At 42.1% G+C, this 17,522-nt stretch overlaps 1 protein-coding gene across 2 annotated transcripts in view; it reads left to right on the top strand.

The window, feature by feature from the left end:
- Positions 1 to 11,447, top strand: part of LOC111951184 (gamma-aminobutyric acid receptor subunit beta-4) — a 64,890-nt gene extending 53,443 nt beyond the window's left edge. Inside the window, exons 6-12 of one of the 2 annotated variants that reach the window (XM_070434589.1) lie at positions 1,715 to 1,852; positions 3,054 to 3,206; positions 3,617 to 3,873; positions 4,470 to 4,559; positions 4,912 to 8,412; positions 8,452 to 8,605; positions 8,643 to 11,447. In XM_070434589.1, coding sequence (XP_070290690.1) covers positions 1,715 to 1,852; positions 3,054 to 3,206; positions 3,617 to 3,873; positions 4,470 to 4,559; positions 4,912 to 5,265 — 992 coding nt within the window. In that variant the 3' untranslated portion in view covers positions 5,266 to 8,412; positions 8,452 to 8,605; positions 8,643 to 11,447. Of the gene's footprint in view, positions 1 to 1,714; positions 1,853 to 3,053; positions 3,207 to 3,616; positions 3,874 to 4,469; positions 4,560 to 4,911; positions 8,606 to 8,642 lie in introns of both variants that reach the window. The other variant, XM_023969242.2, reaches the window with a different exon arrangement.
- Positions 11,448 to 17,522: the final 6,075 nt, after the last annotated feature.

Here is a 17,522-nt window from a genome sequence, read left to right as displayed (position 1 = left end):
CCCGGGTGGTTCTGATGTATCTTTTACTCCCGGGTGGTTCTGATGTATCTTTGGGTGGTTCTAATGTATTTTTGACTCCTGGGTGGTTCTGATGTGTCTTTGACTGGAGTGGTTCTGGGTGCAGTCTGCAGAGGCCTGATGTCAGCATGGGTGGTTCTGATGTATCTTTGACTCCTGGGTGGTTCAGATGTATCTTTGACTCTGGTGTGGTTCTGATGTATCTTTGACTCTGGGGTGGTTCTGATGTATCTTTGACTCCGGGGTGGTTTAGGTCTAAGCTGTACTGATGTATCTTTGGGTGGTTCTGATGTATCTTTGACTCCAGGGTGGTTTAGGTCTAAGCTGTACTGATGTATCTTTGACTGGGGTGGTTCTGGGTCCAGTCTGCAGAGGCCTGCTGTCAGCAGATGTGATCATTATGGAACATTTAAAGCAGCTATCCTGGCCAACATTATTGGCATCATTGACTCTGAGTGCCATTTCTTATAGATGCGTTAACTCAGAGGGCAGTGACTGCATTGACAGAAGCAGGTGAAATTTTKAATGCTTGCTTGTATTTCAATTAGAAGCCGTTACATATTGACCACTGAATGCAACTTGAGCAGGCAGATGGACCCCGTCTGTCATAACAACATCGATGCTCCTTTCATGGCAAAGCAGCACAGAGGCATGGCATTGGAGGGATATCTTTATCAACCCAAATTCCCTTAATTTTACAGCCAGAGTGAAAAAGGTTTGTCACATCCTAACTTATGCAAATGTGAAACAKGCAATGTATGCAGAGAAGTCACAGCTACAGTATTCCTCTCCAAACCAATGATTTCATGCCATTGATTTCCCCACTAGTGACAGCCAAGCAACATAACATGTCCAYGGCTTGGCCCTACCTAGGTCCCCATAGACATAAAGTGTAATTATGGATAGACCTACCACATCCATAACCCCACACCCTCAATAACATATTTTTCCACTACATGTCGATAAGGGAGGAAATCTGGACATGCTGTGAAATTAAAATCTTCTATATCCTGCTACATGTTGGGAGAGGCAGAATGCCATGGGGGATMAAATTCATTAACAACCGTTCAATATCATAGATTAACAAGGAGCATCCACTTATGAAAACATGTCAAATTCAAATTCAGTTCCTGGACCTCTAACTTTAGAAAAAGATTAAAAGTGGATGAATGRTGCTCCGGTGCTGGCTGGTATATAACCATGGACAGAGAGCTGGCACAGCCAGGGGGCAGAAGAGTGGTCATTAAATGTAAATACAGTAAAGGCACCTATATCCAGGAAATGTAATTGCCATGAGGTTTAACAGTGAATGTAAGGCAGTATATCGCCTGAACTGCACTACATAAATCTACCTTACACTTCTCGCTTTGATTCCACTGGCATTTTGATGGAGCCCCGTGGAGTCAACATGAATCATAAACAGAAGCATGACTTGACACGTGATAAATATTCATGTTTGTCTGACGTAACTTAGCCATGTCATTATGCATGCTCTTATATAGTTCAGTTTTGCTGAAGTGGGAGACATACATAAGCTTAGACCATATTCTATACAGTACCAATGGAATGAAGGCCCTTTTTCCTCTGCTTTGGTCTATTCGGCTTTCCCTAATGTCTAAGGTGAGAGGTTGTACCAGTACTGAACCTGTTCATTCTCCTCTCATCCCCTCCACMTATTCTCTGTAACCTGGGACAGATGGGTACACCACAGACGACATAGTGTTCTACTGGCACGGAGGGGACAATGCGGTGACGGGGGTGGACAAACTGGAGCTTCCCCAGTTCTCCATCGTGGCGCTTCGGCTGGTGTCCAGGGAGGTCAGGTTTACCACAGGTAAGGCCTCCACTTCAACACCTCCTATCTGTGCTGAATGGTATAGTATGGCATAAGAATACATTCTCAGAAACATATTTTAATGTAGGCTTGCTTGTAGGATGAGTTMAATTGTCAGTCCACTTCCTCTCACTGTTTTGTGTTGTTAATGTTATTCCAATGGGRAGCACTTGTAACTAGCTGCTTAACAATTCTGCGAAGATTTAGAGTCATCTCTTAATGTGACAGTTAACTTGAGTTCCTTTGGAAAAGGTTGCCATGATTGAAGTAGTCTTGCCCTTGTGCGTGCACTTGTTTATTTAGATTCACGAGGTACAGCAGGAAGGACCTGCTGGGATAAAATATGTATGCCTGAATATTGATTCATTAAAAGATTTACCAGACCAGCGAGATGATAGGGTCATTTCTCACTCTGTGCATCTCACAGTCGATTGCCATTTAAATTAAAACCATCATGGCTCTCTTATTCCCTTTCTCTCGTTTTGATAAAGTGGCCGTACAAACTCCCTTGATGGAATTAGCTATGCATCCATAGCGGTAAACATTTCTCTCTAGCTGAAGTATGGGAAAGTCAAAGCCACAGGGGAATATCCTGAGATGCATTTCTCTTTAACAACTTGTTGTTGAGCTTGTTTGAATAATCAATACATTCAATGCAACCAATGAATGTCGCATCACAACGAGCTGGCATTTTTCTCTGCAACATGCATAAATGTTAAGCGCCATAGGTTCACCCCACCAGCARCATCACAGTCTCATGTGGGTTCCTCCTTCTCACTTAAGTAGTGAGAAGATGTGCTCTCCAATTACGGACCTTTTTAAATCCCCTTTTGGTGCTATTTAGAGGACAGAGAAAGTGCTAAACAGAGAAAAGCACAGCAGCTTTCCGTGACAATTCTCACAGGGACGCTGGAGCTGCCTGCTGAGATGGGGKGGTTGAGGAAAAATCTGCCTTGTTTGCGACTTTCTGCCATGTTTAATTGGAATCGAACTTGTCCCTGGAAAGGAATCCATTGCTTTGGGGAAATTAAGTGCTCCGTCTGAACAAATGGAGAAATGACTACCCCGCGTATTGTCAAAGTGCAGACTTTGGAACTCATAAGTTGTGCCAGCGTTTCTTTTCTTCACTGATGTGTTTCCTCTGCCCCGCTCCATCACGCCATCACTCCATCCTCTCCTTCTCTCTTGTTCTCTGTGAAAGGTTCCTATCCCAGGCTATCACTGAGTTTCAGRATTAAGAGGAACATWGGCTACTTCATCCTGCAGACATACATGCCCTCCATCCTGATCACCATCCTCTCCTGGGTCTCCTTCTGGATCAATTACGATGCCTCTGCAGCTCGGGTGGCCCTTGGTAAGACTCCGCTTCCACTGCAGTGTTACAACACAGAGTATTCCCAGTGAACAGAGTGGGTAAGGTTGCCTTGTAGGTTGCTCTAACATTGAGGTGACTTATGTTGCTGTTGCAGTACGAAATGCTACGCACAGCACAATTGGGAATCGTCATAAACAGATTAGTGGCCAACTCCCACTTACACAAAGGAGCCCTTACAACCACTAATAATGTGCACTTTCCATTGAATAAATCTCCACCCAGCAGGAACAAATTGTCAAGCAATGTTTAGAGGCACACACTTCCTACTCACAATCATTACCTTGCATGTTGGTCTTCCTGATGACCAATACCTTACTTTGATGGCGATGACTATTGATTGTTTTTGTTACTAATAATAATTTCTTTGTGTTTGTGTTTGCAATTTCCAGGTGTTACAACGGTGCTCACCATGACAACCATTAACACCCACCTTAGGGAGACCCTCCCAAAGATCCCGTATGTGAAAGCCATCGACGTCTACCTCATGGGCTGTTTTGTGTTTGTGTTCCTGGCCCTGCTCGAATATGCCTTCGTAAACTACGTGTTCTTTGGCCGGGGCCCCCAGCAACAGAAGAAAATCCACGAGCGGCTGAACAAAACCAACAACGAGCGCCCGCGATACGAAGAGAAGCGCCTGAGAGAACAGGTTTGTATCTTCCGCTGGCTTCTCTCTCTGGTTATTTTACGCACTCCCTCCCTATGTTAGTTTGTCATAAGACAGTACTTTTACAAGCATATAGATGCCACTTTCACCAGATACACATCCAACAACCATCCTCCATTGCTTTTCCTCCAGCACTGACACTTTGATTTGATTGAGCATAGTATTTTGGCTTGGAGATATACTGTGGCTGTTTATTTAACTCTGGAGATGTGTAAAACTACATTCTCATTCTCCTCTCAGGTTGTTGTCTATGTTTTTGCTGTGGGCTTGATTCAGTCTTATCTCTGTTCTGTCCTGGGAGTCGCTTTCTTACCGACATTCACCCACTTCCGTCTAAAATGTAACAAATCGTAATGGGTATGCAGCCAGAAACATTAGTATTCAAAGGAAAATGCTAAAACGGTMCGACTGAACGAAGCCCCTTGTCTTTGTGTCTGAAAAATGACATGTCATCCGTATGCAAAGTTGTTCTTKTTAACCTTATGTTTATGCATTCTGTATTTTTAAGAAATTGTGCTTAATTGTCAGTGTTTTATAGGCGTTTAATGTTCTTTTCACTTTTCTTTTTCCATTGCAAGGACTCCATCGCCACGCCGTTTCAAACCAACACCCTCAGGTCATATACACAGAGAAGAAATCTGTACCTCGAGGAGCAAAGAAAAGTTGGGGTACATGCATTTTGAAATCATATGAGTTGTGGCACTGTGGCCTAATAGAGGTCTGATACAATGGTTGATGGAGTGATGGCAATTCATTTGTGTCGATTTACTTTCAGTGAAAAAGCACCGTAAGGCATCAGCTATAAGGAAGAAAATGGGAAAAGTGCATCAGTTCAGAATTCTTTAAAGAGGCATGAAAAAATGAAATGTCCTTCCACATCATCATTACATTTGCTTTAGCTTGAAAATTGGAAATGAAACGCTGGGTGGGTGTAGAGTTTTGGTMGGACAGTTTGTRGTAATGTCACCGTGTTCTGCTTCTCCCTGACGTTCTCTCTCTACCCCTCCTCTGTCCTCCAAGGTGGACGCGTACGGGAACATCCTGCTCACCACGCTGGAGATGAATAACGAGGTGATGCCGTCAGATGTGGGAAGTAGCGTCAGTGACTCCCGGAATTCAGTGATGTCATTCGACAGCTCCGGGGTCCAGTTCAGGAAGCCCATGGCTCCCCGGGACGGCTTCAGCCACCACTCACTGGACCGCAGCGCCATGCGCAGCAGGGCCAACTGTCGGCTACGACGGCGCTCCTCCAAGCTCAAGCTGAAAATCCCCAATCTGGCAGATGTCAGCACCATTGACAAATGGTCCCGGGTCCTTTTCCCCATCATGTTTGGATTTTTCAACCTAATCTACTGGTTGTACTATGTGAATTGATGTGCATCCCACTAGGAATCATGGGCCATATTTTGAGAGCACATTAAATTGGCTTTGATACAGTTGGAAAATATGTATACACATATACAAGTTGATACATACAGTATGTATATGCATATTTCTATATATTATATTTATATATACACGTGTGTGTGTGTAAATCTGAAGGACTTTTCTCCTGTATAAAGTATTATTAGAATGACTTGAATGTTTAAGAATAATTTCAAGCCTTTGAGTTTCCTTTTCCTTGTGAAACAAACAAACTAGCAAAGAAACGAACKAACTAACAACCATCAGATCCCTTTGGGGGATTTTGGAACTAAAGACTGCATGATATTTTTGCTAAAAAAGAAAGCGAAAGCTCTTGAGAGAAGAGATGTCTCAGAGTCTCATTGGCTTTTTATTGATACTCCGTAATCGGCGTCCTCTACTGCAGCTCATCAAATCAGGTGGCTCGTGTGTTCAGGCATCGGCTGAGTCAAGTCCCTAATATCCAGCCCCCCCCATTTCCCATGGATAACATACACGGAATTCTCCGGTTCGACTCTGTACAGCAACCTTGTTTGGATTATGTGTCGTTCCTTGGCTTTTTTTCGAGTGACGTTCTCTTTATGGGACATCAGCTCTGGTACAATGCTGGTCTGCGTTTGGGGGGCCATCAGGATGGGATGTTAGACCACTGCGTTCCTGCTCAGAGTCAGTGCAAACTTCTCTTCATTTCTCTACTCATGTTTGTTTTTAGAGCAGTTCCTTGGGGTATTTTCATTATGGTTATACAGATGATGATTATTGTAATTATTATTTTGTCTTGAAAATACTGTGCTTTTGGGAGTGTGTCACTTAACGAGGTTCTAGTTAGTGCATTACTAGAAAAAAAGTCACAGGTATGAATTGCTCATTTTGATTGTTTGAAAAATAGACATATACTGTACATTTTGTAATTCAGTATCCTCATGGACATAGTTGGCAAATATAATTGTACTTTTTCTTTACCATCCTCCTAGTGCTTCACATGCTCTGTAGATACAGTATTTATTGCCTCATATTCAGCTCTGTGTTCTGTAAGGAAGAAACGATACCTAGAATGAACGATTTGAAGTTATTCCACTATAAAAATGTGAGAAACAATATTGTGTATTAAAAAAGGGATATCGCCATTGTTTATTTGTTTGAGAGTGAAATCAACATATCAGCCCATAGTTTGACCTGTAGTTGAATGTAACACTCTCTCACTGTAAAACAGTTTTCACCCCGAGAATGTTGGGCACTGATATTATAGTTCCTATGAAACGTGCCTGTCTTAAAATTCGAATGGCCGTGTTCTCAAATGTACTATTTAGTAGCGGTTGTAGCGGGGAACGGGATTAGAGGAAGAAAAAGAATCAACCTCTTACATCCATTAGCTCTGAAAACACTGCAGACATACCTACCCTTCAAATGGGCTCTGAGGATCACACCCCAAAGATCAGAAACATCAGCAAATGGGCTCTGAGGATCACACCCCAAAGATCAGAAACATCAGCAGAATCGGGAAAAATTGGTTTTCAGTTTTTAGGGGCAAGACAAGATGTGTGATAAATATAGCCATGAACTGAATTGAGAACCAAAAAGGCCTAGAATCCCCGTGTTATTTTGGGGTTTTGCTCTTAATGTCACTACATTCCATCTGCTCAAATCCACTCACTAATGAGATGTCCACTGCAGAGTTGACGCCATGCCATTTTGATCCACACTGTACCTTTAAAGGACAACCTTGTTTTTCATTATTTGGTTCTGCCTAGAGTGAAGAGAAGAGCAAATGCATTCATACATTTAAACAGGCATTTCAATTTAAACTGGCATTTACAGGCTATCTCTGTGTTCAAACTAGTATTGCATTGATTCAACAATGCAATGAAGTGCAGTGGATTTGAATATTCATGCTAAGGAATGCCAAATGTGGTTGTGATTGATACRTGCAGAGCGTTGTTGAATCTACTGGGTTTGCATGGTTATCAAATGACATGGGGTGACAGAGGGAGGCAAAGTCGCAGGTCAGATAGAGGGTAGCCAAACAAAGAGATGGGGTCCTTTGGACGTACCAGAGGATAAGAAAGGAGAGAATGTTGAGAGCATCACAGTTACTGCCTTGMACATTGCAGTGACCAATCTCCTCAGAACTCACTAATGGGCTCCCCTAAGTTCCAAGAGCTTCTCTCTCCAACGTCTCCTTCCCCTGGCCGGCACCAGACAGGAAGGAAACRGACCTTTAACTGGGAGCCCCGGGCCCCATGGAGGACTAGCACAGGACAGGATGCACCACGGGGCAGAGAGAGAGGAGAGACAGAAAGACGGACAGAGAGMGAGAAACAGAGATACAGAAAAGACAGAAAAGGAGAAAGATCATAGTGTGGAGCAAAGAAGAGATCTTGGATCCTGACGCTTTTTGCCCCAGTGAGTTGGATCCCACTCCAATGTTCTACCTGTAGTTGACTGTAAACGGAACTGTATCTGGGATACTGTAGCATACTGTTGTCACTGGTTACAATGTTACGCCACCAATGACGGCTAGTCTCTGCAACACATTCGAGAGAAATGAACCAGAGTTTGCACTAAGTCCAACCTGCAATGCCAGGTTATACTACAGCAGAAAATGAAGCAGTACAGTGTAGCTATTGAGACTAAAGGTTGAAAAAAGGAGTTTCTGTTTAGTCTAAAACGTAATCAGTGGATGATGCTAATCTGTAGGGGGAAGAAATACTGTATGACGTCACTTGATGTTACTCARGAACCTGGTATCAGATTTTAAGGACCTTCCGCTTCTGCTCCCTATTGATCTATGTCAAACTAGCCTACATAATACTTCATAAACATGGCATAACTCTTGTTTTAACCATGCATCTCCTTTTKGCAAACGACCCCTGTGGTGTCACATATAAGGACTTAGGCTTGCTAGTGTCATCAGGATTTCTATGAATGGTTTTGGTATGGATTGTGTCATGGTTAAGATGGCCTTACATGGGCTTTAGCCTTCAGAATTCATAAGTAACTATGTGCCATGTTGTATTTACTGTAAGCTATCACTCACTCAGTCACTGAGACACCAACCAGCTGATCATGTTGTCAGAGTAGCACTAGATGTCCAACCAGCTGATCATGTTGTGCAGAGTAGCACTAGATGTCCAACCAGCTGATCACATGTCAGAGTAGCACTAGATGTCCAACCAGCTGATCATATTGTCAGAGTAGCACTAGATGTCCAACCAGCTGATCACATTGTCAGAGTAGCACTAGATGTCCAACCAGCTGATCACATTGTCAGAGTAGCACTAGATGTCCAACCAGCTGATCATATGTCAGAGTAGCACTAGATGTCAACCAGCTGATCATATTGTCAGAGTAGCACTAGATTTCCAACCAGCTGATCATATTGTCGAAGTAGCACTAGATGTTCAACCAGCTTATCACATTGTCAGAGTAGCACTAGATGTCCAACCAGCTGATCACATTGGCAGAGTAGCACTAGATGTCCAACCAGCTGATCACATGTCAAGAGTAGCACTAGATGTCCAACCAGCTGATCACATTGTCAGAGTAGCACTAGATGTCCAACCAGCTGATCACGTTGTCAGAGTAGCACTAGATGTYCAATTTTCATCTGTTAGTGATCCAACATACACTACACATGTTCCCTACCTATGGTGTGTTAGGTTTGGGCTGGATGGATAGAGCCCACTGGATATTAAACGTCATGCTAGGTAACCTCCCCACCCTCAAATTGCCAGGACTTGAGCAAAATGAGATATGATTAAATAGCAAATCACCCTGGCTTACATAGCTTCAAGACGGTGGTCACAAAACATTTTGTGAAAATGTTCAATGGCAATACAATAAATTAAATGATTTAAAATGCAAAACAAGTCTTACAAAGGCATACTATACAACGCTTTGAGAAACAAGGAGAAAATACATAAAGCCATCCAACTCTAACAAACAACTTAGGGCCAGATGTACTAGCTAAGCATTTGSACTTTGCATTTAAACTGCGTAGTGAAAATATCAAGTAAAGGTAAGAGATGGATTACAACTTTTGGCCTTTTGTTTGGAAATAATCCATTTGATCTGAATTTCACTATGCACTAAATAGCTTATACATGTTTTTTTTTAGTTTTTCACACAATGACAGTTAATTTCATAGTATAACATACAGTGAAAAAGGATTTCATTTTTATCAGAAATAACTTATGATTGGTCTGTATGGAAACCCTTGCATGCTTGCAGTAAATATACTCATTACATTGAACTCACACCTACTCTACGTGCAAATGTAAACCACTTTCATGTCTCAAAAGCTGTGAGGAAATACCAGCTACATGTTTTTCATGTTATGATTTATTTTGGTTATGCCACATATGTTTTGTTGATACATTCATTTAGTGGAAGTAAAAATTAGTGGAGGTATAAAAAAAAAACAGCTGTTGAACTGATTTCAATGTGAATTTTCTTGCCTCTTGTGTATATGTGTAATTATATGTGAATTGTACTGTAAATATGATATCTTTCACTGAATATTTCTTAATGCATGAACAAAACAGGGCAGTACGTAATAGCAGCTAGCTTCACTGCTAATGGCATGGACAGCTTCTATGGCATTGGCATACTTCTGCAAAGAAAACCTAAAAAAAAATGTTAAGAAGAGAAGATTAAGGTTTTGTTTTGCATGACCTAAGTTTGGAAAGGTTTATTTTCGTATTTTTCTATTTCACACTGTTCATCAGCTCCATTCTCACAGCCAGGAAGGACCCAGTGTTTACATGCTCTAGTTGCACTTGTTTTACAGCCAGCTCGACAAAACACTGTAAAACAAACTGTACATTCAATAAAACTGGAGAAAAACTGAAAAATAGGATGTACATTATATGATTCATGGTCAACATGAATAATATGTACCTCTCAATCATATTCACTTACTGTRTACCCGAAGCACATACAATTTGGAATCAATGCACCAAGTACATACTGTAGTTTTATCAGGTTTAGCTTTAGCACTAACATCAATCGCCCTTCAACTACAAAGGATGTAAATGATGCTTACCAGTAGCATCTGAATTTAAGCCATGAGATTGCATGCTGAGTGGGTATTCCCAGCCGTTTCTCTTAAATGAGTTGCCTCTGGACTGGGGGGGTTCTGGTGTGTTACTGATTATGATGATACTTGCAGGAGGCTGTGCTGAGTCCCAATTATACATCAGTATAGCTCCCTCTCAATAAGTTTTTACCAGGGAAAACACTACTTGTAAAACAAATAGCTATGGGGAAAATTCTGTAATTTTTTTTAMAAATTAATAAATTGAAAGGCCACCAACCCATATCTATTTTAAAGATTTCAATCAGTATTTTATATTTATTTTTATTTAGATTTTTTTTCTTCGTAATTGGCTGTATTTGTTGCGTTTTGTTATGGATTGTTATTATTACTGTTGTTTTCTCATAAAAAGGACATGTACTTACAACCTACCCTGGAAGTAAAATGTATTAATTTTTTGCWCTGTAATTGTTGAGTTTACATTGGGCGCTTTATTTGATTCAGTTATCTAATGAGGTGTTTTATTTCATTTGGGGGATGAGTTGTACTCATGGAATCAACATTTGTATAGTATGAAGTTGTATTTACTTTTTTTTGTCAGTGCCAATTAATGTTATAGTGTCAATCAGCTTTTTTAGGTGTTTGAGCAAAATGTGTTTTTTACAAATACAAGGTGTTAAAGTATGTGGTATAAAAGGGTTATCATTCAAACAACGGACTTTTTACTAATAAAGGCTTATACCGTAAAGAATGACAATGTCTTTTTGTTTGCCCTTTGAGGACTAATATCTATTGTTTAATTAACATTTTTGCTGAGTTCATTTTAATGTGTTAGTCCCCAAAAGGTAAATAACATACTCTGTTGCAAAAAAAATCTATTGAAAAACGAAATAAGTTCTTTACCATTGCAATTCCAAGCTGTCGTGGGAGGTTTCACCTATTTGTTGGTGTGTTGCTTTCTCATAAGGGCTGTTGGGCTATCAGCCATGAGTACAAAAGAGAGAAAAGACAAGAGAGTKTCTTCTTGTTACAGATTTTAATTTGATTACAACCATGACGCATTAATGAGAGTATACCTCCTTTCATGCCCTATTTCCTGAATAAAGACACAAAGTGATTCCTGCTGAGAAGTGTAATGTTTGCCCCTTATTCAACTCAARCCATAGCACTGCTTACCCCTTATCTGCATGAAGAGAGATGGATAACATAATATAGACACCTAGCACTAACTGCTCTACTATCGTTAAGATCATTTTGCTGGACCGCTCAGTCCTCTGGCTCGTATTGAGTCTGTTCCATGTTTTGGAGTATGTAGAGTGGTGAAGGTATTTGGAGAGATAGCAGAGGACAAAGAGCACGTGACCAGAGTCATCTATCTGGTCTTGTGAAGTTAGCACATTGATACTTACAGTAGTTAAAGATTATCATTCAGAAACAGTCACATTCTGTTATTGAAGAGCTTCTGTAGATCCTAGTTCCATACATGTTTTCCATKACTTTTGGTGTGGGACATGTTAGAMAGATCCAGGAGCAACTCTTACCATGATGCCATGGGTAGCCAGACATCTTTGCTGTTTTCCCCCTTTTCGCTCTGTCTTTCTTTCYATGGTAAACTTTGAAAATGGCCCCAGTGGAGGGGCTGGTGGAGGAGAAGCACTCACAGGATTGGAGTGCATTGCTCTGTTAAGAAGATGGATGCAGAGCCATTGAACTAGATCGGCAAAATGTGCCCTCCATTTCCGTGTTCTATTATCAGCACTCCATATAAAAACATCAAATATTGAAAGGGTGCATTAACATGGGCCAGAAATTGATGGCTGCTCCACTGAGGAAAAAGGAGCAGAAATGGTCATAAAGAAGATGATGCTTTAGCTTCATGGCTTACACTTTCTACTGCAGTGATGTATTTTGATCTGTTGTGTCACAAGCAAAGCTAACCCTTACCCTGCACTGGCTGGGGTTTAGTGGTAAAATCAGATTTTTTACAAAAGATTATGTAAAAAAACWGTTAACTGCCAAAATAAAGGAAACACGACTAAATGATGGATACAAAGTCTTTTGAAAGCAGGTTCTTCCATACAAATGTGGTTCCTGAGTTAATTAAGCAATTAATATCCCATCATGCTTAGGGTCATGTATAAAGATGCCCAGTTGCCCATTATTTTGGCTACCATGGCTAGAAGAAGAGATCTCAGTGACTTTGAAAGAGGGGTTCTCAAAGGAGCATGGGAGGTTTAAAGGGGTTTGTGTGTCTCAGTCACCAGATCTCAACCAAATTGAACACGTAAGGGAGATTATGAAGCAGCTCCTGAGACAGCGTTTTCCGTCACCAYCAACAAAACGCCAAATTAGGGGAATTTTTCTTGGAAGAATGGTGTCACATCCCTCCAATAGAGTTCCAGACACTTTAGARTCTATTCCAAGGTGCATTGAAGATGTTCTGGCAGCTCATRGTGGCCCAACGCCCTATTAAGTCACTATGTTGGTGTTTCCTTTATTTTGTCAGTTACCTGTACATAGCTGTAAACGTGATGATGATATCAAGACAATGGATTCAAAACTGTGGTCATCATAAGCCTGACATCACCATGCCATCTTATGCGWTGAATGGAGTTGTTTAGTTCAAACACAGATTTTGACAATGTAAAGCGCAAGGCAGTAGTTGTCACAATTGTGCTTGATAAAAGCCACTGAGCATCGTCTACTCAAATATCTCATGGAGRCAGATATTTGGTGTTGTTTGAGTTGATTTTTAAATAGACTTGGCAAACTGCTTGAKGAAATGAAATGTCTTGTTAGAGGCCAGACTTCCAAAGGACTCCTTATGATTCTCTGGAAGGTGCTTCAGTAGTGGGAGAGAAAATGACTACTTCATATCAGCAGTCGCAGCACCAACTCCTCATTATTGATAACACACATTGGTAAGTGATGGTCTTTTAAAATAAAAACAAATTAAAGATCAAAATGTTACTCGTAGAAACCTTTATTTCTTACTGGTGACTGATGACTTTATGAATACACGTCTTTGTTGCTTTTACCTTTAGAGAAACCATGTTCTGACCTTTGGCCGTGGTGTCTCTCTAAGGGAGAGGTCACTTCACTCTGGGATGTCCATCCATTTTGGGATGTTTTGCTTTTGGAGCTCCTGTTTTGGGGTTGAGCAGAAAGAGTGGAGAAATGAGGGGGAGTGGAGACGGAATGCGTCTAATAAAATATTAAGACCCAGCTCCTTTATCCAATACAATGTGACCATCGCTGCACTTGTGGATCTTATGTCTTCTCTCATATATCCCTAGCTCCTCGTCTTCTCTCTCTCTCTCTCTCTCTCTCTCTCTCTCTCTCTCTCTCTCTCTCTCTCTCTCTCTCTCTCTCTCTCTCTATATATATATATATATATCTCTCTCTCTCTCTCTCTCTCTCTCTCTCTCTCTCTCTCTCTCTCTCTCTCTCTCTCTCTCTCTCTCTATGTCTCTATGTCTCTATATCTACCTCATTTTATCTTCCTTATTTATTCAGCACGTACAAAGAAACCTCTACAAATGTCTACCAAATACACTTGGAATGGCAGAGATGGAAAAAAGACAAGAAAGGCTGACTGTCTCTGTTTAGGCTTCTCTTATTTTATCTTGCTTCAAACAAAATGACTACAACAGTTCCAGTAGAACAATATTGCATCCCTGCAGTTGACGGCAATGCAGGAGAATGGTTCATTGGCATTGCATTTGCCTTTGAGTAACGAATCCTGAATGTTTATTTTTAACAATCTAGTGAGAGTTTTTACATGGTTGTTTGTTGTCACATATGTGAATTTGCAATGTGTCCCCTCCCTATTTTGTGTTGATGGTATTTTCAGTGGCTGTGGGGACTGTGTGAAGTCATGCTACATGTCTGGCCTGTTTTCCCCAGGCTGCTGGGAAGATGGGACGAGGGGCAAGGAGTGAGCCATGTTGAGGACAGAGAGGAGGTCTTCTCTCTGTTGTCATCGCACGCCTCAAACTCCCCTCACCTCCATCTCCCAAATGGCCTTCCCTCCCACTCATCAGTCGGCAGCCAACACTGCTCTCTGTTGGCAGAGGATCTAACTACACCACTGCTAAATCACATCTCTTATGAACCACTCTGGCTGAACAACAACAGCAGCCAAAACCAACGTCTTTGTTACCTAATCGAATCTAATATGAGATCATTATATGTAATTACAGGCAGACCTGCACACTGTGTTCTCCAGGCTAATATTCTCATCAAAGCACAGTAAGAGTGAAGCCCTTCTGCTCTCTGCGTTTGAGGGAGCTAGCATAGTTTATCATATCACTAAACATTGACACTTACTTGATTGGGATCATTTTAAGAGACCATAAAAATCAATGAGTGCAAGAGAGAGGTTTAAAATATGAGAGCCACGTTGGAATTTAAGACCATGTCACGACTCCTGGAAGAGTTACAAAGGCCTCTTTTTATGGTGTGATTAATGGACAGAGAGAGAGAGAGAGAGGACAGGTCACAAGCAGAGTTTTAATAGATAGTTTTATTAAACTAGGTAAATATGCTGCATCAATCAGACAGGGCCTCCTTTTTTGGGAGGCAGGACCAGCGTGCAGTGGTCCTCCTCAGGATCTACATGGGCTGGTACCGCTAATATTGACATCTTCAACAACCAGGGTCAGCATGACAGGACGACTGCTACTATCGCTCTGACCRGTCACCATGTCATAAATATGACCACAGTCGTTCTCTGCATCCATCACTGATTGGGCAAGGCGCCGAGCTCTTTCCAGGATTCAGTGACTGCTTGGTCCACTTCTCTGCACAAGAGTGAAGAAAAAGAGATCAAGTACCTGTGAGGAATTCAGAGGKGTCTTTGAAACATTTCCTCTTCTTCATCAGACTCGTCGTGGTGTCTTTTGATTGATGCCCTGTCGATCACTTATACCCAGGCACAAAGGTGTAGGATAGTACATGCCATAGGAGAGGTTCTGGATGCCCTGGATGGGCTGGGAGGCCCAGCAGTCTCAGTCTTTTCTCCAGGTCACCCTGTCCGTGTCCATACCCATCGCTGGAGGGGACGACTTTGGTCTCATGAATGAAAACAGTTAACGATGTGTCATTTCTGAACAGAATTCCAAATGAGTATTCATGATTAATCTAGGCCTTATGTAATGTAAAATATTAAACTACTGTGTAAGTCAAACTTCAAACTACTGTGAGACCCCCTTTAGGCTTTCCTGTAATACAAATGTTGATACACTGTAGTTGTAATTTCAAATCCGGATGCAAAATAAAAATGTATTTAACATCTCTATCCATCCGCCAAACGCTGTTGGGAGACTTTTCGGTTCATTTTTTGTTTACATTTCTCAAAAAGGCAACTGATAAGGTTTTCCAATGTGCTTCAAATATCAGAAGTTGTCTTTCTGAATGCTGAGGATAACTTTGGAAAGGTCTAGAGCATTTCCATGGCAAAGATGACTAGAGCACAGTGACAAACCATAGATGCGGTAAAGGAGTCAATTGAAAGCAGAGGTTCCATTGACCAGATTGGCGCACATTCAACAAATCTAACAAAGTGGATATCGTCAAATCCGTCATGATCTATGTATTGTAACAGGCCCACAATGTGGTTACTTAAGTCCGATTTGGATACATTTGGCTGAAGTCCCTTTTCAGGTTTAGAAGAAGTGACTACTAAATGCTAACTCCCATTGTATAAGCTGGTAGCATAGCAACCATACATACATCGATGGTGGTAGTTTAAAAATTAATCTCTCCAGAAATAAGTCTCTCACTGTTGCCGCCTGCTACCGACCCCCCTCAGCTCCAGCTGTGCCCTGGACACCATCTGTGAATGATCGCTCCCATCTAGCTTCAGAGTTTGTTCTGTTAGGTGACCTAAACTGGGATATGCTTAACACCCCCGGCAGTCCTACAATCCAGCTTGATGCCCTCAATCTTCACACAAATCATCAAGGAACCCAGCCAGTACAACCCTAAATCCGGTAAACATGGGCACCCTAAATAGACATTATCCTGACAACCTGCCCTCCAAATACACCTCTGCTGTCTTTCAATCAGATCTCAGCGATCACTGCCTCATTGCCTGTATCCGCCACGGGTCCCGGTCAAACGACCACCCCTCATCACCTGCAAACGCTCCCTAAAACACTTCTGCGAGCAGGCCTTTCTAATCGACCTGGCCCGGGTACCCTGAAGGATATTGACCTCATCCCGTCAGTTGAGGATGCCTGGTCATTCTTTAAATGTTTACTTCCTCACCATATTAGACAAGCATGCTCCGTTCAAAAAATCAGAGAACCAAGAACAGATATAGCCCTTGGTTCACTCCAGACCTGACTGCCCTCGACCAGCACAAAAACATCCTGTGGCGAACTGCATAGCATCGAAGAGCCCCCGCGATATGCAAACTGTTCAGGGAAGTCAGGAACCAATACACACGCAGTCAGTCAGGAAAGCAAAGGCCAGCTTTTTCAAGCAGAATTCGCATCCTGTAGCTCTAACTCCAAAAAGTTCTGGGATACTGTTAAAGTCCATGGAGAACAAGAAGCACCTCCCCCAGCTGCCCACTGCACTGAGCTAGGTAACACGGTCACACCGATAAATCCGTGATAATCGAAGACTCAACAAGCATTTCTGCAATGGCTGGCCATGCCTTCCTCCTGGCGACTCCAACCTTGGCAACAGCCCCGCCCCCCGCTGCTACTCGCCCAAGCCTCCCCAGCTTCTCCTTTAACCCAAATCCAGATAGCAGATGTTCTGAAAGAGCTGGAAAACCTGGACCCATACAAATCGACTGGGCTGACAATCTGGACCCCTATTGGACCCCCTATAGTTTCAGAAAACTGTCCGGCCATTGTCGCACCCCCTATACCAGCCTGTTCAACCTCTCCTTCGTATCATCTGAATCCCCAAGGATTGGAAAGCTGCCGCGGTCATCCCCTCTTCAAAGGGAGACACCCTGGACCCAACTGTTACAGACACTATATCCATCCTGCCCTGCTATCTAGGTCTTCGAAAGCCAAGTCAACAAACAGATCACTGACCATCTCGCATCCCACCGTACCTTCTCCGCTGTGCAATCCGGTTCCGAGTCGCGGTCACGGGTGCACCTCAGCCCGCTCAAAGGTACTAATACGATAATCATAACGCCATCGATAAAAGACATTACATCTCTCTCTGT

This window comes from Salvelinus sp. IW2-2015, linkage group LG23, assembly GCF_002910315.2.
Source record: "Salvelinus sp. IW2-2015 linkage group LG23, ASM291031v2, whole genome shotgun sequence".
In the NCBI taxonomy this organism is placed as follows: Eukaryota; Metazoa; Chordata; class Actinopteri; order Salmoniformes; family Salmonidae; genus Salvelinus; species Salvelinus sp. IW2-2015.
Note: the sequence above shows the minus strand (reverse complement) of the source record. Positions and strands in the feature narration are given on the sequence as shown.